This window comes from Capra hircus, chromosome 23 (genome assembly GCF_001704415.2).
Source record: "Capra hircus breed San Clemente chromosome 23, ASM170441v1, whole genome shotgun sequence".
Taxonomy (NCBI): domain Eukaryota; kingdom Metazoa; phylum Chordata; class Mammalia; order Artiodactyla; family Bovidae; genus Capra; species Capra hircus.
Genome location: NC_030830.1, coordinates 44,422,708 through 44,449,423, shown reverse-complemented (window position 1 = coordinate 44,449,423; position 26,716 = coordinate 44,422,708). Strand labels below are relative to the sequence as shown.

Below are 26,716 nucleotides of genomic sequence, written 5' to 3'. Positions count from 1 at the left end.
ATACACCTTACCAAGTTTCTCATGATGTTACTATGACAAATTTGTCAAAACTAAGAAATCGGTATTGTCAAATTCCTGTACATTAATCTGAACTCCATACTTTATTTGGATTTCATTAGTTTTCCATGAAGGTCCTTATTCTGTTCTAGGATCCAATCCAGAACACATCGCATTCCTTTTCTTTGTTTTTTTTTAATCATGTCTCCTTAGTCTCCTCTTATCTGTGACGATTTATTAGTCTTTTCTTACTTTTTATAACAGTTTTGCAGAGCATTGGTTAGGGTTTATGTTAGAATGTCAGTCAGTTCACGTTTGTCTGATTAGACTGGAATTATTTCAGGGGTGGTGGAGCAGGATAACACAGAGGTGAGTGTCCTTCTCATTGCTGCTGCTAAGTCTTTTCAGTCGTGTCCGACTCTGTGCGACCCCATAGACGGCAGCCCACCAGGCTCCCTCGTCCCTGGGATTCTCCAGGCAAGAACACTGGAGTGGGTTGCCATTTCCTTCTCCAATGGATGAAAGTGAAAAGTGAAAGTGAAGTCATTCAGTTGTGTCCAACTCTTAGCGACCCCATGGACTGCAGCCCACCAGGCTTCTCCGCCCATGGGATTTTCCAGGCAAGAGTACTGGAGTGGGGTGCCATTGCCTTCTCCGTCCTTCTCATTATATCAGAGTAAATACCATCCACATGTCTGATCATTGGTGTGTTAACCTTGATCCCTTGATTATGGTGTTACAGTTTACCCTTGTACAACACTGGAGTTAAGGGCATAACCTTCCCCACAGTTGAAAATCCAAGTATAATTTATAGTCTGCCCTTTGTGTTTGTGGTTCCTCTGTATCCATGAATGTGAATCTATGGATGATTCAACCAACCAGGAATCATGTGGTGCCATATATATATATATATATATATATATATATATATATATATATATGTAAAACTTGGCTAGTGTGCGAGCTGTATGCTAGTCAGTACATTCTTGGGCATCACCCTTCTTTGTGATTGGAATGAAAACTGACTTTTCTCAGTCCTATGGCCACTGCTGAGTTTTCCAAATTTACTAGCATATTGAGTGCAGCACTTCAACAGCATCATCTTTTGGGATTTGAAGTAGCTCAGCTAGAATTCCTTCACCTCCTCTAGCTTTGTTTGTAATGATGCTTCCTAAGGTCCACTTGACGTCGCACTCCAGACTGTCTGGTTCTGAGTTCAGTTCAGTTGCTCAGTCATGTCCAACTCTTTGTGACCCCGTGAATCGCAGCAAGCCAGGCCTCCCTGTCCATCACCAACTCCCGGAGTTCACTCAAACTCATGTCCATTGAATCGGTGATGCCATCCAGCCATCTCATCCTTGGTCGTCCCCTTCTCCTCCTGCCCTCAATCCCTCCTAGCATCAGAGTCTTTTCCAATGAGTCAACTCTTCGCATGAGGTGGCCAAAGTACTGGAGTTTCAGCTTTAGCATCATTCCTTCCAATGAACACCCAGGGCTGATCTTCAGAATGGGCTGGTTGGATCTCCTTGCAGTCCAAGGACTCTCAGGTGTCTTCTCTTCTAGGTCAGTGATTACAGCATCATGGTTATCTGCGCTATTAAGATATTTTCTGGTACAATTCTTCGTGTATTCTTGCGACCTCTTCTTAATAGTTTCTTCTTCTGTTAGGTCCATACAGTTTCTGTCCTTTATTGAGCCCATCTTTGTATGAAATGTTTCCTTGGTATCTCTCATTTTCTTGAAGAGATCTCTAGTCTTTCCCATTCTATTTGTTTCCTCTATTTCCTTGGATTTTTCACTTAAGAAGGACTTCTTGTCTCTCCTTGCCCTTCTTTGGAACTCTGAATTCAGCTGGGCATATCTTTCCTTTTCTCCCTTGCCTTTCATCTCCCTTCTTTCTTCAGCTATTTGTGAAGCCTCCTCAGACAACCACTTTGCCTTCTTGCATTTAATTTTCTTGGGGATTATTTTAGTCACTGCCTGCTGTGCAATGTTACACACCTCCATCCATAGTTCCCCAGGCTTCTGTCTACCAGATCTAATCCCTCAAATATATTCATCACTTCCACTATCTAATCACAAGTTATTTGACTTATAATATTGTAAATCAATTACATTTCAATAAATATAAATACATAGATGAGGGGAAATGACATGAATATATAATTCTTAAAGCCAAAAAAAGGTTTAAAGTGGCCCTTAAATGTACAGAGATGTTCAACTTCACTCATAATAAGAGAAATACAAATTGAAGCTATACCAAGGTACAATTACTCACCAGTTGACAAAAGTTCAAAAGCTTGAGTTAAAAATCCAATCTTCTTGTCAAGGCTGTGAGTAAACAGACAGTTTCATATATTGTTAGTATCCAGGCAAACAGTACCACCCTTACAGGTGGTAATTGGGGCCGGAAGACTGGAAAGTGACCCCCACCTGATGGTGCTCATGTCTTTTTAATTCCTTACTTTTGAGTGTGCCTGGGACCTATGACTTGCTTCTAACCAACAGGTGTCACTCCTGTAATGGTGGTACGTTATGAGGGGCTCCATTTAGAGCCTACTTGCTCAATTCTGACAACAAAGTAAGTTAATGTGGATGTAGATACTTTTGCAGTCAGGCCTCTGGATGAGAACACAACCCAGCAGACCTCCCGGTTACTGCTTTGTAAGACCCTACTCAGAGAACTGGGCTTCCCAGGTGGCATTGGTGGTAAGGAATCCACCTGTCAATTCAGGAGACATAAAAGATGTGGGTTCAACCTCTGGGTCAGGAAGATCCTCTGGAGGAGGCCATGGCAACCCACTCCAGTGTTCTTGCCTGGAGACTCCCATGGACAGAGGAGCCTGATGGGCTGCAGTCCACAGTATCACACAGAGTTGAACACGACTGCAGGGGCTTAGCATTCATGCACACACACAGATAACTCAGTAAAGCCATGCCCAGACTTCTGGCCTCTAGTGACAATGAAATAATCAATGTGGTTTTTTTCCAAGCACTTAAAAAGTAATTCATTTTTCCTAAATTATAATGCCACACCATAGCTGTCAAATAGAAAAATAATGTATTATTTGAAAATAGTGTAGCCTGAAACAAATCATAATAGTTAAAGAACTGTTAAAATTCCAAACCCTTTGATGTCAATAGAGTAGCTAACTTTCCTGGATCTTCCCTCCTGTTTCTAGAGATGTTCAAGGCACTTTCACAAAGACTCTTATTTAATTTTCTTAAGAAGAAATATCTATGAAGTTGAGAATATTAATATCATTTTGAAATTAAAATCTAATTAGGAGCAATTAAAGCATTTACCCCAAAGTGCACAGTCCTTTACATGGCGCAGCCTGAATTTCAGGCCTAGTTTGTGTGATTCCTTTATGCATGATGTCTTCCAAATTTCTTGTCTGTTTATTTGGTTAGCCAGGAGGAGCTTACCCAGTCTTACATCTTTAATATATTCTCTGGCATACTAGAATTTTGTTTACATACTACGAATAAACCATGGAATAAGATCAAAGGTAAATTATAGTGTTTAATAACAAAGTAAGGGTCTTCTTCAAAATTAAATTATATTTTCATGGTCACACACCTTCCACCAGATTTTGAGGGTTGCAATGGCCACATACTAAATTACACCTCATGCTTTCATTTTTGTGGGTAAGTACCAAAGACCACCACATGAAAGGAAATACACATGCAATGCAAGTTTCACATCTCTGTTTTTGGTTAAATTTGCTTTTTAAAAATAACTGGTTTGCTATAGAATAAATCATCTTTGACATTAGCTGCAGAGACTGGGTTGAGGAATAATGTTTAGCATGACATTTTCTATTTATCTTATATCAGGAAGGAATTAATAATAGAATAGAAAAATGATAAATTAGAGGTGGAGACATGTTACATGCCTTTTTTCCTACCAGCCAAACATATTGGTATATACCAGGATCTCCAGGTCATGAAAGGAATCAAGTGATGAAATTAAGTTCCAGATGCAGTACTGAATTTCATACACTAGTTGTATATAGCATTGGAAAATTTTATGGAAGATAACTAAGCAGAAATCCTCTTTTCGTCTCCCAATGAAACATTTTTAAAACAGTGAAGAGATCATTCCTGGGTCAAGATTACTGGCCATGATCTTGTCATAATTACCCTGCATAATCTTCCGACAGCATTTGCAATAGTTCAGTCCACAAATGCTCTATCCCATTTCCTTTTGCAAATAGCTGTATCCCATTTCATTTGCAAATAGCTCTGTCCACAAATAACTCTATCCCGTTTCCATTATCTTCCCAAAATTTGACAATAAATCATCCATTTTGCCTACCTTGATGTGCTCCAGCAGTTGTACATATAGTCTTATATTATGTTCAGTGTGATTCTAAGCATTCTGGGTGACTAAAAAACTCCTATAGGATGTGTTTCTATCCTTCAAAGAATGTGAAAGCCAGGAAACCAGTGCCTACATAAATGAGACACTCGCTGAACAATCTGGCCATTGTAAAACTCAGAACCAAGTACAAAGCCAGACAAAGCCATTGTGGTTCACCAGGGATGGGTGGGTGAGTGCAGAAAGGGTGTAGAGTCTCTTCCTTGAGATCTGGGTTAGAACCAGTGTGGTTCTCAAAGTGTGGTTGCAAGGCCAGCAGTATCAGCACCTGTTGAATTAGAAACTCTAGAGTGGGGTCCACCATCTGCAGTTTATCTAACGCTCCAGATGATTCTAATGCAGCTAGAGTTGGAGAATCTCTGCTATACATTATAAAGAGTAGATGTTTTATGTGTATGATTCTGTATCCTTCTGATTATCACTCTTGACAAGAAGTACAAAGAATAAGAAGAAATTAAATTTTCAAGTAATTGTGAAACTTCATTACTGATATACGTTGTTGATGGTGACTTTTAAAAAAAAATACCTCTTAATCAGAGTAACATATTAAGATGGAGTTAATGATCAAAGTAATAAAAGGGGAGGTCTTTACCAACCAAAGTGGTCATGTAATCCCAGATTAGTTTTTCTCACTGTTGGACAAACCTGTATGCAAGACAAGAAGCAACAGTTAGAACCGGACATGAAACAATGGACTGGTTCAAAATTGGGAAAGGAGTAAGTCAAGGCTATATGTTGTCACCCTGCTTATTTAACTTATTTGCAGAGCACATCATGAAAAATGATAGGCTGGATGAATCATAAGCTGGAATCAAGATTGCTGGGAGAAATATCAATAACCTCAGATATGCAGATGACACCACTGTTATGGGAGAAGATGAACCAAACAGCCTTTTGATGAAGGTGAAAGAAGAGAGTGAAAAGCTGTCTTAAAACTCAACATTCAAAAAACTAAGATCATGGCATCTGATCCCATCACTTCATGGCAAATAAATGGCGAAAAAGTGTAAACAGTGACAGATTTTATTTTCTTGGGCTCCAAAATCACTGCGGATGGTAACTGCAGCCAGGAAATTAAAAGACGCTTGCTCCTTGGAAGAAAAGTGCTAAAAAGCAGAGATAGTACTTTGCCACCAAAGGTCCATCTAGTCAAACCTATGGTTTTTCCAGCAGTCATGTCAGGATGCAAGAGTTGGATTATAAAGATGGTTGAGCACTGAGGAATTCATGCTTTTGAACTGTGGTGCTGGAGAAGACTCTTGAGTGTCTCTTTGACTGCAAGGAGATCAAACCAGTTAATTCTAAAGGAAATCAATCCTGAATATTCATTAGAAGGACTGATGCTGAAGCTGAAGCTCCAATACTTTGGCCACCTGATGGGAAGAGCCTACTCTTTGGAAAAGATCCTGATGCTGGGAAAGATTGAAGGCAGGAGGAGTGGGGATGAACAGAGGACGAGATGATTGAATGGCATCACTGACTCAGTGAATATGCTGTTGTTGCTGTTCACGCAGTTATCTCTGACTCTTTGCGACCCCATGGACTGCAGCACACCAGGCTTCGCTGTCCTTCACCATCTCCCAGAGTTTGCTCAGACTTGTGTCCATTGAGTCAGTGATGCCATCCAACCATCTCATTCTCTGTTGTCACCTTCCCCTCCTGCCTTCAATTTTTACCTGCATCAGGGTCTTTTCCATTGAGTTGACTCTTCCTATCAGGTGGCCAACGTATTGGAGTGTCAGCTTCTCTGGGAGATGGTGAACTACAGGGAAACCTGGTGTACTACAGTCCATGGGGTTGCAAAAAGTTGGGCATGACTGAGCAACTGAACAACAACTGATGGACAACTCTCCTGCCCCCTTTAATTCATATACAGATGATCTAAACTACGGATTTGCTTCAGTATGACAATCACATATGATAATACCTGGAAGTGGTGGAAGTTAAGTTACCTAATGACTCAAAAGTCTGCCATGGTTCTTAAATCATCAGAATTAGCTGTTCACATAAATTGCTGGGCCCCACCATCCAGAATTCCTGACTCAGTGGGTTTGTAGCAGGGCCTGAAATTTTGCATTTTGGAGAAGTTCCCCAGTGCTGTGAAGCTGATCTGGCTTGAGTAGGCACCAACCTTGAGAACCACTGACATGGGTGGTTCCTCCTGACATGATCATATTGGGTCCTGATGCTCAACTTTTACAAAATCAATACTCACAAATGTTGGTGGAGAGGAAAGTCATGTTTAATCAGAATGCCAGCTCTCTAGGGAGAAGGTGAACTTGTGTCTCCCAAAAACATCTCTGAAGATTCTGCTCAGCCATGTTGATGTATGGCAAAACCAATATAGTATTCTAAAGTAAAATAAAGTTAAAAAAAAAAAAAGAAGAAGTAGGAAGTAATATCAGTTAATCATTGGGATGGGGGTCAGAGTCCTTTCTATCCCCTCTGCATGCCAGCTTGAGTGCAGGCTTGTCGACTCCTCATAATCTTTCTTTATATCTTGTCTGGTTCCCACAGTTTGTTTGGAAGGTTACTGAACCAGAAACTGGGGAAGGTATCTGATCATCTGTCAAATGCTTATTCTTCACTTCTATTATACTTCTTTCATCTCCAGAAAGACTCAAAAAGTTAGGCAAAATATTGTGTGATCCAAAGATCTGAAAAGTGTGTCAGAACTGGAGATAAGTCGAACACAGAGTTCCTGGTTTAAGGTTAGCGTCAAGACAAAGGGACATCTTGCGGAGAGCTCTTTCCTGCAAAGAGCTTTTTCCTGCCCAAAGCTGAAGTACTGATCCTTGTCAGTACTTGCCATAGTTATTTTCGTCCTTGTCAGTACTTGCCTTGTGTCAGAACTTGCCATAGTCATTTTCTCTAATTTTTTAGGCTTTTGAACTTGTAGCTTTTGTGAATCTCACAGCCATTTTTGTTTCTCTTTGGTATTTTTATAAACTTTTCTGTAGAACTGTTGGGTCAGTAGGACCTCCCTGACCTCTAGTTTGGTTAATTTACAGGAAAACATTATCTTTTGCCTCCTTATATTCTCAACTGTCATCTAGTGTTTGTAAATAAAACTGGAACAGATGAAATATTTGGCTTTAGTTGGTATTTCACTGTGCTAATGAAATGCAAGAATTCATAAAAGTGGGAGAAGCAGTGTTTATATAACGTGATATGGTTGGATTTTTTTTCTAAGGGTGATTGTTTTAGCCAAGTGTTATTGGTTCTTCTTTCTGTGGTTCATTTTTTACAATCTGGGGAGTTCATTAGGATATGGAACTATAGAAAATGGTGTTGACACGTGCTTAATACATGTATTCTGAGACTTCCCCCCAACCCAACCTTTTAAACTTACCTGGACTCAGATATGTGAGTTATTTACAAGAAAAATATTTTCATTTTGGTTTTACTTTCTCTTTTGCTTTCATGTCCAGTGAAATGCACTCTCTGGTACAATTCACGTGTGGCATAATTGTTTGCAGAGAACTTCGCTTGTTAAGACATAATACTTTCTCAAACAGACATACAACCTCATGGCTCTTTATGACCAATAGGTTTTAAGAAGCCTAAAACATCTATTTCAAGGGACTTTTCCCAACTGCCCTATAATTTTGTCCAGACAGTTTTATGGCCATATTGATCTGTGGATATTATACCTTTTAGGATTAAATTCAGCTAATACTTATTTTTTTGGTAAGCATGTCATGATATGTTTTTACATGCTAGCAAGGGATTCATTTGGGAAAAACTTATAGCATGCCAGAAAGTGGATGTAAAATAAGGTGCATAAATAATTTAGCAGAATAATTTAAAGATATATAACTGAAAACTATTATAATTTTAACAGCTACCTAAAATACACATTTGTATGTTTATTTTAAACTAATACCAGATTATAAAGTGATGAATAATTTCAAGTAATAACCTATAGAAACTACATTCTTAATGAAAGCTTTGTTTTGATTTTAAAATGCAACTCTTGAGAGGTAAGGTCACATATCCAACAGGGTGATCAATTTTAAAGTAAAAGTAAAACTATGAAAAGGACTGATGTAAATATAAGTCACATGTACTTTGAAGACAGAATCATCCTGTTCTCATAAGAGTGAGCATACAGGTATCCCAGTTATCTTATAACAACTCAGTTATCTTCTGTCATGTATAGGTTTGATGTTTATACAGTCACCTTATGGATTTCAGAATGAGTTATTTGATGTCAGGAAAAGTTGACATCGATAGTCCAGACAACAAGGACCTATTGTATAGCACAAGGAACTATATTCAATATCTTGTAATAAACTGTAATGGAAAAAACCTTAAAAATATATGTATATATACATATACATATATATATGTATATATATGCCTGCATATGTACGTGTGACTGAATCACTTTGCTGTACACCTGAAACTAATATAGCATTGTAAATTAACTATACTTGAAATTTTTTAAAATGAGGAAAGAAATCCAGAGGTAATTTTAATTGTTTGTCTCAATGTGCTTTAGTATATATATGCTGTGTGCTTAGCTTCTCAGTCGTGTCCAACTCTTGGCGACCCCGGGGACTGTAGCCCACCAGTCTACTCTGTCCATGGGGATTCTCCAGGCCAGAATACTGGAGTGGGTTGTCATGCCCTCTTCCAGAGGATCTTCCCAACCCAGGGATCGAACCCAGGTCTCCTGCATTGCAGGCGGATTCTTTACCAACGGAGCCCCTGGGGAAGCTGGCGATGTTGCATATATGTAATGTTGCATATTACTATTTTAGTGAGCATACCCGCAAATGGCAATCTCTATTTCTTTTTATCATTAAAAGGGAGAAGCAGGACCTCCAGGTGCTCCGGGGCAGGATGGATCTCGAGGAGAACCTGTGAGTACCTTCTGGATTCAGTTCTAAAGGATGATGTTCTTCATTCGTCATGAAATCCTTTGACTATTTAAGTTCGCCTCTTCTCCTCCCAGATGTGTACGAACTGTGGAATGCTGTAAAGTATTAAAATAGTCAACCTTCTTTTACAAACTGGGTAAGGTTTTGCTAACAGGAAATTTATGTGCTGAATGAATCTATCACAAAAATGACAAGCAGGTGCTTGACATGACAAGGAATCATGGCAGTGGATAGTGAAGGTATTTAGGTTTAACCTCTCCTCCTAAACCAGCAAATAGAAAGCTGAGAGTTACAGAGTGGGACTTCATCCCCTCCTCTGCCCCGTGCCATCAGTTCAGAGAAGGCAAGGAAAGATCACTTAATGCTTTTTCTCTAACTCCTCTGTCCTTCTTGCTGACTGGTGGGAAGGAAGCAAGGTTTGCTGCACCAGGAGATGTACTCTGTTGGGAAAGCAATTAGAAGATTAAATATCTAAAGTCTGCCCATGTTGTCTGGATATAATTCTTCTGGTCTGTATTCTCTTCCAATTAAGAATGTATATCATTATGTTTTTCTGTTGTTTTGCCAGTCACTGAAACTTTGGTTTTTAGAAATATATCCCACGAAGATTGATCTTTACCAAAGATCAGATATTTCTGTGTGTGTGTGAAAAAGCTTTGAAAAACAGGGGGAAAAAATTGTATTAGGTTTTGTGATGCAAAGAAATGAAGACTCCTCTGTTGTGTGTGATGCTGGTTTTAAGTATTTGTGATGAAGATTTTTGGCCCCACTAAAAGGAATGTGTTCACTTTATTTGTTCTATAAATGTGGCAGCCAAGAAAATTAGTAGTGCTTAAGTAGGAAGGACAGAGAGCTTATATAAACTCTTTAAAGCTAATTAAACACAGCTTGTAGAAGCAGGATGGTGATTCATCCCTACAAACATTGATAAATGTGAGCACTAACTCTTGGAATTAAAATTGAGGATAAAGGATGTATTTTACTGGGAAATGATGATCTTGCTTTAAAGTACAACTGCATGCACAGGCCTGTTCTTTGAAACTTAAAGGCTGGTACTGATCAATCCTAAGAGTACTTTATTTATTTATTTATTTTTAAATTTATTTATTTTAATTGGAGGCTATTTACTTTATAATATTGTATTGGTTTTGCCATACATTGACATGAATCTGCCACGGGTGTACGTGTGTTCCCCATCCTGAACCCCCCTCCCACCTCCCTCCCCATCCCATTCCTCTGGGTCATCCCAGTGCACCAGCCCCAAGCACCCTGTATCATGCATTGAACCTGGACTGGCGATTCATTTCACATAAGAGTACTTTAGTCCTAAGGGTAATTTACTTTCTGAGTGGCAAATGATTCTCAGTTAACTTCAATCCAGGTAACAAACTCAGTTCTACCACTTGCTGGATTTATTAGCATTGGTTTCAACTGTATATCACTGTGTTTAAGAATTATAATCTTTTAGTCATTCATTCAATAAGCATCTACTGTCTGCTTTGTGCCAGACATTATATTAATTGAGGAGAAAATGAAGATGAATTTGTCATGGTCATGCCCTCAAGGAGTCAGATGTACCAATAGACAAAAACATCGTATAAAATGTTCTGGAGTGAGACACGAGGTGGGGATGGAGGAGGCTTGCAAAGTTGGCAGAGACGTATATGATGCTAAATAGGACATCATTGAAAAGGATACATTCTTATTTTAATAACCATTTATTGAGATATAATTCACATACTACTGTATAAAATTTATCTATTTAAAGAGTGAACAAGATGCTCTCTTGGCCAAATTCTGGATGAGGAATAAGAGCTGTCTAGTTGTTTGCCCTCCTAAGGCAGCAACCTGTAACATGTTCCAAAACACGAGAAAACTGACATCAGTTGACCGCTTAGAACAGACGGAGGGGATGTGATAGAACTAATGAATGAGGGTGTAGGGGTAGGCAGAGGCCAAGTCAAAACGTGTCTTGTATGTCTGTGCTATTTGGACTTGAATCTGAGAGTTGTCGGCGTCATTCAAGTGTTCTAAGGAGGGAAGCAAGGTGTTCAGCGACATCTTAGGAATGTCACTCCCACAGCAGAATGAGAATGGGAGGTGGAGGGCAGAGCATGGCAGGAGGCCAGCTGAGCCCAACAGCCCCACCTCCCTCTGAAGCAGGGACATTCAGAGTTGGGAAGGGGAGAGGGCGTCTAATTTGAAATGAACTAAGAAAGCAACAACAATGCCCAGAGGTCAATTGGATGTGAGCAATATGAAAAAGGATGTCTCTCAAAGTCTTACCCCACATATGGAGGCACAGGAAGACCAAGCAGTGAACAGGAACTAGAGTCAAGAAGGATTTATTTCAGCTGGGGAGGTGATCCTATGATATTTTCAAATGGGACAGTAGCAAAGTCATTTAAAGAAGAGCCCCATGATTTGCATAATTAGCATAGATATAGAAAATGGGGACTAATGTAGTTCCAATAAGAAAAAGTAGGTCAATTCAAGACAGTTTAAGAAGAATTTCTATGAATCTACTAGGTAGATTTCAAGAATTTCTAAGAATCTACTAGGTATAGTAGATTGAAAAGTGTTCCCAGCCAGGGTATCAGATCTTAATAACTAAAACATGTAAATGTTATTGTATCTGAAAACAGGGTCTTTGCAGGTGTGATTAAATCAAGGATCTTTAATGTGGGCTATCCTGGCTTGTCTGAAGGGAAGCAGATCTAATCAGTCAAGAGCAGAACTGAAGTTTCTGAAGGGAGACAGTGATATTGGAGTGATGGGGCTGCAAACCAAGGGATGCTGGCAAGAAGGCAGAAAAGGCAAGGGATGGATTCTCCCCTGGAGCCTCTGGGGGAGTGCAGACTTCCGGCCTCTAGAGCTGTGAGAAAATAGCATTCTGTTGCTTTAAGCTACCAAGTTTGTGGTAAATTTTTACAGCAGTCATGGGAGATAAGTACAGTAGTCCAGTCTTTTTTTTTTTTTTTTAAATTTTAAAATCTTTAATTCTTACATGCTTTAACCATCATTGATGTAACAAATCTATGTAAAAAGCCCATAGTGATACACACCAAACTCTTCATAGCACATGTACTGATTAAAAATATTTGGGTTCAAAGCAAGTAGATAAACAGGTTTAAATGACAGTTTGGTTAAAAGTGAAGCTCTTCAATCATTAGAATTTTCTGATTCACGAATTTTGTTAACCTCTCATGTGTTTTGCAAAACTTCTTTTGTCCACTTCATATTTTTCGACATTTTTGCTTTGTTTAGTAACTTTCATCCCATCTGTCTGCTCTGTACTATTCATCATATTGCAAAATTGGAATAACTTAATTGTCAGATACATTATTGTATATGTAAACCATAGTATAAAAATATAATATTCTAGTTTACATAAAATATAATGGCTTCCCTGGTAGCTTGGTCTGTCTGCCCTCTGATGCCCTCTTGCAACACCTACTGTCTTACTTGGGTTTCTCTTACCTTGGATGTGGGGTATCACTTCACGGCTTCTCCAGCAAAGCACGGCTGCTGCTCCTTACCTTGAATGAGGGGTATCTCCTCATGGCCACCCCTCCTGACCTTGAACGTGGTTCTGCGCCTGCACAGTTGCTGCTCCTTGGACATGGGGTTGCTGCTCTTGGCCGCTGCCCCTGACTTCAGGCATGGAGTGTCTAACTCAGTGAAACTAAGCCATGCCGTGTGGGGCCACCCAAGACAGACGGGTCATGGTGGAGAGGTCTGACAGAATGTGGTCCACTGGAGAAGGGCATGGCAAACCACTTCAGTATTCTTGCCTTGAGAACCCCATGAACAATATGCAAAGGCAAAATGATAGGATGCTGAAAGAGGAACTCCCCAGGTTGGTAGGTGCCCAATATGCTCCTGGAGATCAGTGGAGAAATAACTCCAGAAAGAATGAAGGGATGGAGCCAAAGCAAAAACAATACCCAGCTGTGGATGAGAACAGTGATAGAAGCAAGGTGTGATGCTGTAAAGAGCAATATTGCATAGGAACCTGGAATGTCAGGTCCGTGAATCAAGGCAAATTAGAAGTGGTCAAACAGGAGATGGCAAGAGTGAACGTTGATATTCTGGGAATCAGCGAACTAAAATGGACTGGAATGGGTGAATTTAACTCAGATGACCATTGTATCTACCACTGTGGGCAGGAATCCCTCAGAAGAAATGGAGTAGCCATCATGGTCAACAAAAGAGTCCAAAAGGCAGTACTTGGATGCAGTCTCAAAAATGACAGAATGATCTCTGTTCATTTCCAAGGCAAACCATTCAATATCACAGTAATCCAAGCTTATGCTCCAACCAGTAACGCTGAAGAAGCTGAAGTTGAATGGTTCTATGAAGACCTACAAGACCTTTTAGAACTAACACCCAAAAAAGATGTCCTTTTCATTATAGGGCAGTAGAATGCAAAAGTAGGAAGGCAAGAGATTCCTGGAGTAATAGGCAAATTTGGCCTTGGAGTACAGAATGAAGCAGGGCAAAGGCTAATAGAGTTTCACCAAGAGAACACACTGGTCATAGCAAACACCCTCTTCCAACAACACAAGAGAAAACTCTGCACATGTACATCACCAGGTGGTCAATATTTAAATCAGATTGATTATATTCTTTGCAGCCAAAGATGGAGAAGGTCTATACAGTCAGCAAAAACAAGACCAGGAGCTGACTATGGCTCATATCATTAACTCATTACTGCCAAATTCAGACTTAAATGGAAGAAAGTAGGGAAAACCACTAGACCATTCAGGTATGACCTAAATCAAATCCCTTATGATTATACAGTGGAAGTGAGAAATAGATTTAAGGGACTAGATCTGATAGACAGAGTACCTGAAGAACTATGGATGGAGGTTCATGACATTGTACAGGAGACAGGGATCAAGACCATCCCCAAGAAAAAGAAATGCAAAAAGCCAAATAGTTGTCTGAGGAGGCCTTACAAATAGCTATGAAAAGATGAGAAGTGAAAAGCAAAGGAGAAAAGGATATATTCCCATTTGAATGCAGAGTTCCTAAGAATAGCAAGGAGAGATAAGAAAGCCTTCCTCAGCAATCAATGCAAAGAAATAGAGGAAAACAACAGAATGGGAAAGATTAGAGATCTCTTCAAGAAAATTAGAGATACCAAGGGAACATTTCATGCAAAGATGGGCTCGATAAAGGACAAAAATGGTATGGACCTAATAGAAGCAGAAGATATTAAGAAGAGGTGGCAATAATACACAGAAGAACTGTACAAAAAAGATGTTCATGACCCAGATATTCACAATGGTGTGATCACTCACCTAGAGCCAGACATCTTGGAATGTGAAGTCAAGTGGGCCTTAGAAAGCATCATTACGAACAAAGCTAGTGGAGGTGATGGAATTCCAGTGGAGCTATTTCATATCCTGAAAGATGATGCTGTGAAAGTGCTGCACTCAATATGCCAGCAAATTTGTAAATCTCAGCAGTGGCCACAGGACTGGAAAAGGTCAATTTTCATTCCAATCCCCAAAGAAAGGCAATGCCAAAGAATGCTCAAACTACCACACAATTGCACTCATCTCACACGCTAATAAAGTAATGCTCAAAATTCTCCAAGCCAGGCTTCAGCAATATGTGAACCGTGAACTTCCAGATGTTCAAGCTGTATTTTGAAAAGGCAGAGGTACCAGAGATCAAATTTCCAGCATCCTCTGGATCATTCAAAAAGCAAGAGAGTTCCAGAAAAACATCTATTTCTGCTTTATTGATTATGCCAAAGACTTTTGCTGTGTGGATCACAATAAACTGTGGAAAATTCTGAAAGAGGTGGGAATACCATACCACATGACCTGCCTCTTGAGAAACCTATATGCAGGTCAGGAAGGAATAGTTAGAACTGGACATGGAACAACACACTGGTTACAAATAGGAAAAGGAGTATGTTAAGGTTGTATGTTGTCACCCTGCTTATTTAACTTCTATGCAGAGTACATCATGAGAAATGCTTGGCTGGAAGAAGCACAAGCTAGCATCAAGATTGCCGGGAAAAATATCAATAACCTCAGATATGCAGATGACACCACCCTTATGGCAGAAAGTGAAGAGGAACTAAAAAGCCTCTTGATGAAAGTGAAAGAGGAGAGTTGGCTTAAAGTTCAACATTCAGGAAACGAAGATCATGGCATCTGGTCCCATCACTTCATGGGAAATAGATGAGGAAACAGTGGAAACAGTGTAAGATTTTATTTTTGGGGGTTCCAAAATCACTGCAGATTGTAACTGTAGCCATGAAATTAAAAGATGCTTACTCCTTGGAAGGAAAGTTATGACCTACCTAGATAGCATATTCAAAAGCAGAGACATTACTTGGCCAACAAAGGTCTGTCTAGTCAAGGCTATGATTTTTCCATTGGCCATGTATGGATATGAGAGTTGGACTATAAAGAAAGCTGAGTGTCGAAGAATTGATGCTTTTGAACTGTGGTGTTGGAGAAGACTCTTGTGAGTCCCTTGGACTGCAAGGAGGTCCAGTCAGTCCATCCTAAAGGAGATCAGTCCTGGGTATTCATTGGAAGGACTGATGCTAAAGCTGAAACTCCAATACTTTGGCCACCTCATGTGAAGAGTTGACTCATTGGAAAAGCACCTCCTGGTGCTGGGAGGGATTGGCGGAAGGAGGAGAAGGGGACGACAGAGGATGAGATGGCTGGATGGCATCATCTCGATGGACATGAGTTTCAGTAGACTCTGGGAGTTGGTGATAGACAGATAGGGCTGGCGTACTGTGATTCATGGGGTCGCAAAGAGTCAGACACTACTGAGCGACTGAACTGAACTGAACTGGTAGCTCAGCTGGTAAAGAATCTTCTTGCAATGCAGGAGACCCCAATTCGATTCCTAGGTTGGGGTGGTCCCCTGGAGAAGGTAAGGATACACACTCAAGTATTCCTGGGCTTTCCTGGTTGCTTAGCTGGTAAAGAATCTGCTTACAATGTGGGAGACCTGGGTTTGATCCTTGAGTTGGGAAGATCCCTTGGAATATAATAAAGTCTGATACTTTATTATGTAGGGAAACTATAGTATAAAAATATAATATTCTATGTTTATAGAAAATATCATACTCTCTGAATATGTATGCATAAGGAATATGTATGCATAAGGACAGGGAGGCCTGGCGTGCTGCAATTCATGGGATCACAGATTCGGACATGACTGAGCGACTGAACTGAACTGGACTGGAGGAAGACTCTACATGATAAAAGTTTGGTTGAATCCTGTTTTGGTTACTTTGCTTATTTTTCCTCCCCAGTTTGCATTTTGATGCCTGCTTTTTGCTTGTCTGTGTTTTGTTTTCTCCTGTCAACATGATACAGTTTTTGTAATACATTATAAAAATATAAGGCCTGGCTTTTGTGTATTTTGCAGTGTTTCTTTGTTTCTCAAACATATAAGTTTGTCAGGTTGTATTTCCATCTTTGTGCCAAGGAATGGCACAAAATCAAGATTGCTTCAAGGAATTCTCAGTTACTGGAAATGTGTTTTCTTAACTTCTTGCTAAATCACTCTGAATTTACCTTGTGCAGTTAGGTGGATGGGGAAGCAGGGCAGTAAGGGAACAGCATCATGCCAAATTTACTTGTAGTTGCCACAATAACTGTCCACATTCTTTTTTGACCAAATTGGCTTTTAGGCCTATTATTATGTCAGTCAGCTACTTGGCTTTTGCTGGGGGTTGGTGACCAGGTTACCTGAACTGTCATCATTTCCCCCCTACTGTTCATCATAGCTGTTCTATGCTGGTGGAGCCCAGCAATGTCTTGTGTTTATTGTAGCTTTTCTTTCTCAAGTGTCTGATCCATCACATCCTTAGTTCTGTGATCACCAGCCCACCCACTGTGCACAGGGTGCAATGGCTCTTGGTGAGGACTTGCAGGCAGTACTTGGGTTCCACTCTTTGAGCTAAGATCTCTGGAACCCCACAAGGATGAAAGAAAGGATGCCACACTTCCTGGATCTATGGAGGTTAGCACATCTTTCTTTGTTAAGGATGCCTTAAGTCATTTTATTTTACACACACTTGCCGTATCATTTTTCCAGAGATGCAGATGTGGGGATTATTGTATTGTATTTGAGGACATTGACTCATAGAGGCTTTTGCTTCATTTCCTCATACCTTCTGAATTCTTGCTAAACCACATCTTATGCTTCTCTTTGCAGTGTGTGTTAACTGCTGAGGTGGTCCGAGTTATCCTTTACTTAAGAGACAAGTAGGTTTTTTGTTTCATCGCCTTTTCTGTGGTGTGATTATTTGGCATGCCATTTTATGCACAGAGGTCAGGGGCAGAAAATCCTTGAGGGAAGTTAATGTTGAATTGCTATGGTTGTTTGCCACATGAAATAATCCACTTTATTATATACTAGCAATGTGGATGTGTCTTTATTTACTCACTTGGCTTAATTTTTTACTTAAAGAAGTAAGGTAAGAGGAAACAAAAACCCAACTAGTTTTGATATTGCTTTTATTTGATTTCCAATTGTATGGCAAGCTTTTTAAACTCGGTACATATTTGTAAGATTTTTTTTTTCCCCCACTCCCCTTTCAGGAACTAGGAGTGGCACTTCCTTGGTATGTGTTGAGTGAAACAACCTTTTAAACCTGATATCTGCTGTTAAGAATTTCACAAGGCGCTTATGGTGAAGGCAACTCACATTTAACAACTGAGAACATTTTGAAAATTCAATTGTCTTTATTATTGTAATAGTGCTAGTTCCAGAGTTTATGTTTTAAAACCTGATTGAGAATAACTCTTAGAGTGCATTTTGAATTAAAACATATAAATATCCCATTGGTCTACAGGTGTTAATACACTTGTAACCAGTATATGCCACTTTTTGGTCTCCCAAAGAATGATGTTTGGCATTGTCATGACTGCAAAAATATCCTTTAATCTTAAAAGCAAACGTTGGCCTGTTATCTATAAATTAGTTCATCAACTTATGAATATGTTTCTTTCCTATTACAAATGATTCCACTGATATCATAAAATCTGACCACCATTGAAAAACTTTATAAAACAACACTGTGGATTTTAAATTTAGAAGCTCTGTGAATTACGGTACTGATTATGTTTCTTACTGATGTTTTGAAGAAATCTTTTAAAATCATTGTTAGACTGTTAGTAAGCATTTAAGAATTCTTTACTTGAATCTTCTTCTTGATTCATTTCTTTAATTTGAAAGAGGCTTTATCGAATCCTGAAATGACAAGATGAATAAATTCAGTTGAACGTATGAAAGGATGCATGATTTATTCTCAGAATAGGTGACAAATTCTTTGAGTCGATAGAATGTCTTTGTTGCTTCCAGGGGGCTCTGTTTCTGCTGGTGTGGGGATTGATGACACCCATCTCTGTTTTGAAGAGAGTGGTTGAAAGGAAAATGACACTACAGTTGGTATACGATATTGAGTCTAGATTTTCAGGCTTATAAGATTTTGACTTTAAAATTATCTTCTGCAGTCATAATGGGACCAAGGGAGGTTTTGTATACTTTCATTAAAAACTTTTTGCCATAAGGTCCTTATATGATACCCTTGAATTAGTCCAAATAAGTTCTTTTTTCAAGGCATGAAAATACATAATTAACAAAACAGTGTTGTTCAAGACAAAGGCATATTTTATTGTAATTCTCAGTTCATGATCTATCTAGATGGGTATGTTAGAAGAAGAAATAAGGAAATTTCACATTCTTTCTACTTTCATAAGTGTGGTAGCTATTTTTTTTGTATGAGCTGATGAATGCATCTTTTGGTAACTAGATCATTTCATTTTAAAGATCTCTTTCTTGGTTTCTATTTTTTAAAAAAGATTTCAAAATGCTTGAGTGTGTATCACACTGAAAACTGAATCAAATGTTTTGATGCCTTGAGAGTTGACACCAGAGTATCATTGATGTTTTAGGTTTGTTTAAGGGAGGTGAAAACACAGATGGGGAATTTCTGAAAAAGCACTTGAAAATTTTTGCTTATATCAAAATACATTTGCTTATATCAAAATACATGTTTGCTTATATCAAAAATACATTTTTATTTTTGAGAATCAGAAAAGAAGCTAATAATTAGTTAGCTGATTGCTAATAGTTCTAGGTACTTAGTTTATAAAATGACTTTTGTAATTTTTAATACTGGACTAAAGGGTTCCATTGTTTGAAATAGAAGTAGTTTAGTTGTAGTTCAGTGTGTTTCTCGGTCTTGATTTTATAAACTAAGTACCTAGAACTATTGGCAATCAGTTAATTATTAGCTTCTTACCTGATTTTGATCTTGCTTCATTAAAAAATTATGGCTTTGAAATGCTTTTGGCGAAGATTTACACTTTGGAAGTTGTAGGAAAAAAGGTATGTTTTAATAAAAGATTAATCATGAGTAGACTAGTATTTATTAATACATTCCAGAAGTCCTGTACTACTCTAATGGTTCACAATTAATCTAATCAAATGAAAATGATCAACACAAGATATTAGAATATGCTTTTATTTTAGTAATTTAATTTTAACAAGTTGTTTGACTTTTTCAATAAAAATATTTCTTGAAAATAAAGTATAAAGAGTAATTTATAAAGTAAAATTAAAATTAAACTAGAGTAAAGGAATTGCATAATGATTTATTTGTTCTAAGAACTATGAATAATTTTTGTTGTGATACAATATTCTTCCTTTCTGCTGTCTATGGAAAAATAAGATGCTTTATTGATGGATTTTAGGTGAAATTTGAAGATCTTCTGAACAATATATATCAAACTGGATTAAAACCACTAGTAGAGAGCTTAAGGGGCTTCCTAGGTGGCGCAGTGATAAAGAATTCACCTGCCAATGCAGGAGACGCAGGAGATGTGGGTTTGATCCCTGGGTCAGGAAGATCCCCTGGAGGAGGAAATGGCAACCTACTACAGTATTCTTGCCTGAGAAATCCCATTGACAGAGGAGACAGGCAGGCTACAGTCCATATGGTGGCAAAGAGTCCGACAAGACTGGGCAACTGAGCACACACACAGAGAGAGCTTTAGAACTGTTGAAAGCTCTTATTAAGATGGGTAGTTAGGTGCAGATATTTGCTGAGCAATCATGGAAAGTACAACACTGTACCAAGTGGTTTTAGTTGGAACGTTTATTCCCTAGTTAGGAAAACAGAAAATTCACTCAAGAAACATATGTTGTACAGAAGAATGTATCAAAATCCTACTGTGGATTAAGACTGTTCGGTTCACTTCAGTTTAGTTGCTCAGTCATGTCAGACTCTTTGCGACCCCATGAACTGCAACACTCCAGGCCCCCTGTCCATCACCAACTCCTGAAGCCCACCCAAACCCATGTCCATCACGTCGGTGATGCCATCCAACCATCTCATCCTCTGTCGTCCCCTTCTCGTCCTGCCCTCAATCTTTCCCAGCATCAGGGTCTTTTCCAGTGAGTCAGCTCTTCGCATCAGGTGGCCAAAGACTGTTGAAAGCCATTCAAGACAAGTGAAGTTAATCATGAAAGGGAGAGTATGAAGATTTTTTTTTCTTTTTGATGAAAGGTTAAAGACTGGTGAGAGAATGATCTACAGTAGTTTTTAATCAGAGAGGCATATGAAAATGCAATTGGTAGAACCTCATAAATCAAAAATACTCGAACACAAATAATTTTCAGGAGAGTTGTTTCTTAGTTTCATGGCTGCAGTCAGTGTCCACAGTGATTTGGGGGCCCAAGAAAATGAAATCTGTCACTGTTTCCATTTTTTCCTCATCTATTTGCCATGAAGTGGGGGAACCAGATGCCATAATCTTAGTTTTCTGAATGTTAAATTTTAAGTCAGCTTTTTCACTCTCCTCTTTCAGCTTCAAGAGGCTCTTTAGTTCCTCTTCACTTTCTGCCATTAGAATGGTGTCATCTCCATATATGACGTTATTGATATTTCTCCTGGCAATCTTGATTCCAGCTTGAGCTTCATTCAGCCTGGCATTTCACATGATATACTCTGTATATAAGTTAAATAAGCAGAGTGACACTATAATTTGGAACCAGTCCGTTGTTTCATATCTAGTTCTAACTGTTGCTTCTTGACTGACATACAAGTTTCTCAGGAGGCAGGTAAGGTGGTCTGATATTCCCATCTCCAATCTCTTGAAGAATTTTCCACACAGTCAAAGGCTTTAACATAATCAACGAAGCAGATGTTTTTCTAGAATTTCCTTGCTTTGTCTATGATCCAGTGGATGTTGACAATTTGATCTCTGGTTCCTGACTTTACTGAATTTAGCTTATACATCTGGAAGTTCTCAGTTCATGTACTGTTGAAGCCTAGTTTGAGGGATTTTGAGCATTACCTTGCTAATGTGAAATGAGTGCAATTGTGTGGTAGTTTGAACATTCTTTGGCATTGTTCTTCTTCGGGATTGAAATGAAAACTGACCTTTTCCAGGCCTGTGGCCACTGCTCAGTTTTCCAAGTTTGCTGACATATTGAGTGCAGCACTATAAGAGCATCATCTTTTAGGATTTGAAAGAGCTCAGCTGAAATTCCATCACCTCCACTAGCTTTGTTGATTGTGAGAATTCCTAAGGCTCACTTGACCTCACACTCCAGGATGTCTGGCTCTAGGTGAGGTATCACATTATCGTGGTTATCCAGGTCAATAAGACCTTTTTTGTACAGTTCTTCTGTGTATTCTTATGTATTTTTCCTTTCAGTTCCGTTAAGTTCATTCACTCAGTTGTGTCCGACTCTTTGTGACCCCATAGACTGCAACACACCAGGCCTCCCTGTCCATCACCAACTCCCAGAGTTTACTCAAACTCATGTTGATTGAGTTGGTGATGCCATCCAACCACCTCATCCTCTGTTGTCCCCTTCTCCTCCTGCCCTCAATCTTTCCCAGCATCCAGGTTTTTTCCAATGAGTCAGTTCTTCGCATCAAGTAGCCAAAGTATTGGAGTTTCAGCTTCAGCATCAGTCCTTCCAATGAATATTCAGGACTGATTTCCTTTAGGATGGACTGTTTGGACCTTCTCGCTGTACTCCAGATCAACTGTACTCCATGAAAAAAAAATTAAATGTGTGAGAACACTAAAAAGGAAAAATGACAATAAACACATGAAAGCACATTCAACATCATTAGTCGTTCAGTTCAGTTCAGTTCAGTCGCTCAGTCGTGTCTGGCCTCCCTGTCCATCACCATCTCCTGGAGTTCACTCAGACTCACGTCTATCGAGTCCGTGATGCCATCCAGCCATCTGATCCTTGGTTGTCCCTTTCTCCTCCTGCCTCCAATCCCTCCCAGCATCAGAGTCTTCCAATGAGTCAACTCTTCGCATGAGGTGGCCAGAGTACTGGAGTTTCAGCTTTAGCATCATTCCTTCCAAAGAAATCCCAGGGCTGATCTCCTTCAGAATGGACTGGTTGGATCTCCTTGTAGTCCAAGGGACTCTCAAGAGTCTTCTCCAACACCACAGTTCAAAAGCATCAATTCTTCGGTGCTCAGCCTTCTTCACAGTCCAACTCTCACATCCATACATGACTACTGGAAAAACCGTAGCCTTGACTAGATGGACCTTAGTCGGCCAAGTAATGTCTCTGCTTTTGAATATGCTATCTAGGTTGGTCATAGCTTTTCTTCCAAGGAGTAAGTGTCTTTTAATTTCATGGCTGCAGTCACCATCTGCAGTGATTTTGGAGCCCCCCAAAATAAAGTCTGACACTGTTTCCACTGTTTCCCCATCTATTTCCCATGAAGTGATGGGACCGGATCCCATGATCTTCATTTTCTGTATGTTGAGGGAAATAAAAATCAGAACCACAATGAGATATTACTTCACACCCAATAAGATGGATGGTTATAATAAGAAAGACAGACAATAATAAGCATTGGTGAAGATTTGGAGAAATCAGAGTCCTAATAAATTGCTGGTACAGAAAAAAAAATATATAAATTATATATATATATATATATATATATATATATATAAAATGGTACAGCCATTGAGAAATCAGACTGGCAGTTCCTTAAGTGGTTAAATTCAGTTATTTTATGAGCTAGGAATTCCATTCCTAGGTGTATACCGAAGATACATGGGTATACTGAAAACATACATCCACACAAAACTTGTGTACAAGTGTTTATAGTAGTGTTATTCATAATAACCAAAAAGTGGGAACAACCCAAATGCCTGTCAACTAATGAAATGATAAGCAAAATGTAGTATTTCCATGCAATGGAATATTATTGAGTCATGTTATGGACTAAATATTTTGTTTCCTGCCCACCCAAATTCTTATGTGAAGCTCTTACTCCAGTGTGATGATTTTTCCATTAGTGACTGTTAATTAATCAATCATCTCATTATGTTTAAATAGGAAAAATGGAGATATGCATTGTATGCACTGGTTAAATGTAATAGTATACACAATATTTCAAAAATATTATTATAATTAAACACATTAGTGAAAGTTGCTCAGTCGTGTCTGACTGTGATCCCATGGACTGTAGCCTGCCAGGCTCCTCTATCCATGAAATTCTCCAGGCAAGAATACTGGAATGCATTGCCATTTCCTTCCCAACCCAAGGGTTGAACCTAAGTCTCCTGCATTGCAGGTGGACTCTTTATCATCTGAGCCACCAGGGAAGTCCATAAGATACATAGAAGATAACAAATTTAATACAATTTTCAAATAAGTGGTTTTTTTTAAACCATATAAATTAACTAAGGTTAAACATTCATCTGTTTTGTTCATCAAACTAGCTTCACCTTGATTTAGTGTTTTAAAATATTTTTTTGTTTGGTGACTTCCAGCATATGTGAAATTGCAAAAAAAAAAAAAAAAGAAAGAAATATAATTTTCAGATTTTTCTGAGAAAAAAAAAAAGATGTACAATTTTTACTTAGCGACTGAGTCAGCTAAAAAGATCTTAGAAAAATTCATTTCCTATTTTCTCCTTAGTGAGAAATTTGCCACAATTTAAGTTCCATGGAACTAAAAGTGTAGCCTGTACTTTATAGGTTTTCAGAGGGTCAGCGCTCACTTTAGAACAATTCTGGTATGATTTAGGAGCTTTATCTTTAAAGAGGAATTGTTCTTAGTTTTACGTACATCTACAGGCATCTATTCCTTTTACTAGGCACTGTACTTCACATTCATGATCACTTTTGACTCTCTTATGTCAACGGATAGGTTACTTTCCCAGATTTGGGGGTTCAGGAAAGTTACATGACTTTCCTGTGATATGGCAGTACAGTTTCTGCCCCTGGATCTCTCAGTCCTCTTCCTTGCATCCTCTGGATTATCCGGTGTATTGTTTCAATTTGATAAGATTTTTCTTTATTTTTTTTTCTTGTCATGAAAAACAATACTTTAACAACAGCAAAATTCATTAGAATATCTTCTTGGATTAAAAAAATAGAATACTGGGATTAACATATACACACTGCTATATAATAGCTAACTAACAAGGACCTGCTGTATAACACAGAGAACTGTACTCAAAACTCTGTAATAACCTATATGGAAAATAATCTGAAACAGAATGTATATATGTATATGTATAACTAAAGAATCTGAAACAGAATGGATGTTACATGTATAACTTACAAATAGCTGAGGAAAGAAGAAAAGTGAAAGGCCAAGGAGAAAAGGAAAGATATACCCTTAGAATGCAGAGTTCCAAAGAAAGTAAGGAGAGATAAGAAAGATTTCCTAAGTGATCAATACAAAGAAATGGAGGAAAACAGTAGAATGGGAAAGACTAGAGATCTCTTAAAAAAAAAAAGAGAGATTCATGCAAAGATGGGCACTTATAATAAAGGATAGAAACAGTGTGGACCTATCAGAAGCAAAAGATAATAAGAAGAGGTAGCAGGAATACACAGAAAAACTATACAGAAAAGATCTTAATGACCCAGATAACCACAGTGGTGTGATCACTCACCTACAGCCAGATATCCTTGAATGTGAAGTCAAGTGGGCCTTAGGAAGCATCACTACAAACAAAACTAGTGGAGGTGATGGAATTCCATCTGAGCTATGTCAAATCCTAAAAGATGATGCTGTGAAAGTGTTGCACTCAATATGCCAGCAAATTTGGAAAACCCAGCAGTGGCCACAGGACTGGAAAAGGTCAGTTTTCATTACAATCCCAAAGAAAGGCAATGCCAAAGAATGCTCAAACTGCCGCACAATTGCACTCATCTCACATGCTAGCAAAGAATGCTCAAAATTCTCAAAGCCAGGCTTCAACAGTACGAGAACTGAGAACTTCTAGATGTTCAAGCTGGATTTAGAAAAGGCAGAGGAACCAGAGACCAAATTGCCAACATCTGTTGGATCATTGAAAAAGCAAGAGAATTCCAGATAAACATGCACTTCTGATTCATTGACGCTAGAGCCATTGACTGTGTGGATCACAACAAACTGTGGAAAATTCTTAAAGAGATGGGAATACCAGACCACCTGACTTGTCTCTTGAGAAATGTATATGCAGGTCAAGAAGCAACAGCTTGAACCAGATATGGAACAGTAGACTGATTCCAAATCAGGAAAGGAGTACATCAAGGCTGTATATTGTCATCCTGCTTATTTAACTTCTATGCAGAGTACATCATGTGAAATTCTGGGCTGGATGAATCACAAGCTGAAATCAAGATTGCTGGGAGAAAAATGAATAACCTCAGATATGCAGATGACACCACCCTATGGCAGAATATGAAGAGGAACTAAAGAGCCTCTTGATGGAAGTGAAAGAGGAGAGTGAAAAAGCTGACTTAAAACTTAACATTCAGAAAACTAAGATCATGGCATCTGGTCCCATCACTTCATGGCAAATAGAAGGGTAAACTATGGAAACATTGTCAGACTTTATTTTTTGGGGGACTCCAAAATCACTGCAGACGGTGACTTCACCCATGAAATTAAAATATGCTTGTTCCTTGGAAGAAAAGCAATGACCATCCTAGACAGCATATTAAAAAGCAGAGACATTACTTTGCCAACAAAGGTCCATCTAGTCACAGCTATGATTTTTCCAGTAGTCATATGGATATGACAGTTGGACCATAAAGAAAGCTGAGTGCCAAAGAATTGATACTTTTGAACTGTGGTGTTGGAGAAGACTCTGGAGAGTCTCTTGGCCTGCAAGGAAATCAAATCAGTCCATTCTAAAAGAAATCAACCCTGAATATTAATTGGAAAGACTGATTTTGAAGCTGAAATTCCAGTACTTTGGCCACAGGATGCAAAGAGCTCACTCGTTAGAAAAGACCCTGATATGGGAAAGATTGAAGGGAAGAAGAGAAGGGGATGACAGAGGATGAGATGGTTGGATGGCATCACCAATTCAATGGACATGAGTTTGAGGAAGCTCTGGGAGATGCTGAAGGACAGAGATGCCTGGCGTGCTGCAATCCATGGGGTCAGAGTCAGACACGACTGA

General features: G+C 38.9%; 1 protein-coding gene across 2 annotated transcripts in view; it reads left to right on the top strand.

Annotated features, from left to right (window-relative positions):
- The window catches only part of COL21A1 (collagen type XXI alpha 1 chain), a 254,450-nt gene that overhangs the window by 189,952 nt on the left and 37,782 nt on the right, over nucleotides 1–26,716 (top strand). For both annotated transcript variants that reach the window (XM_018039271.1, XM_018039272.1), the window contains one exon: nucleotides 9,196–9,249. In XM_018039271.1, the coding sequence (XP_017894760.1) occupies nucleotides 9,196–9,249 (54 nt within the window). The remainder of the gene's footprint in view (nucleotides 1–9,195; nucleotides 9,250–26,716) is intronic.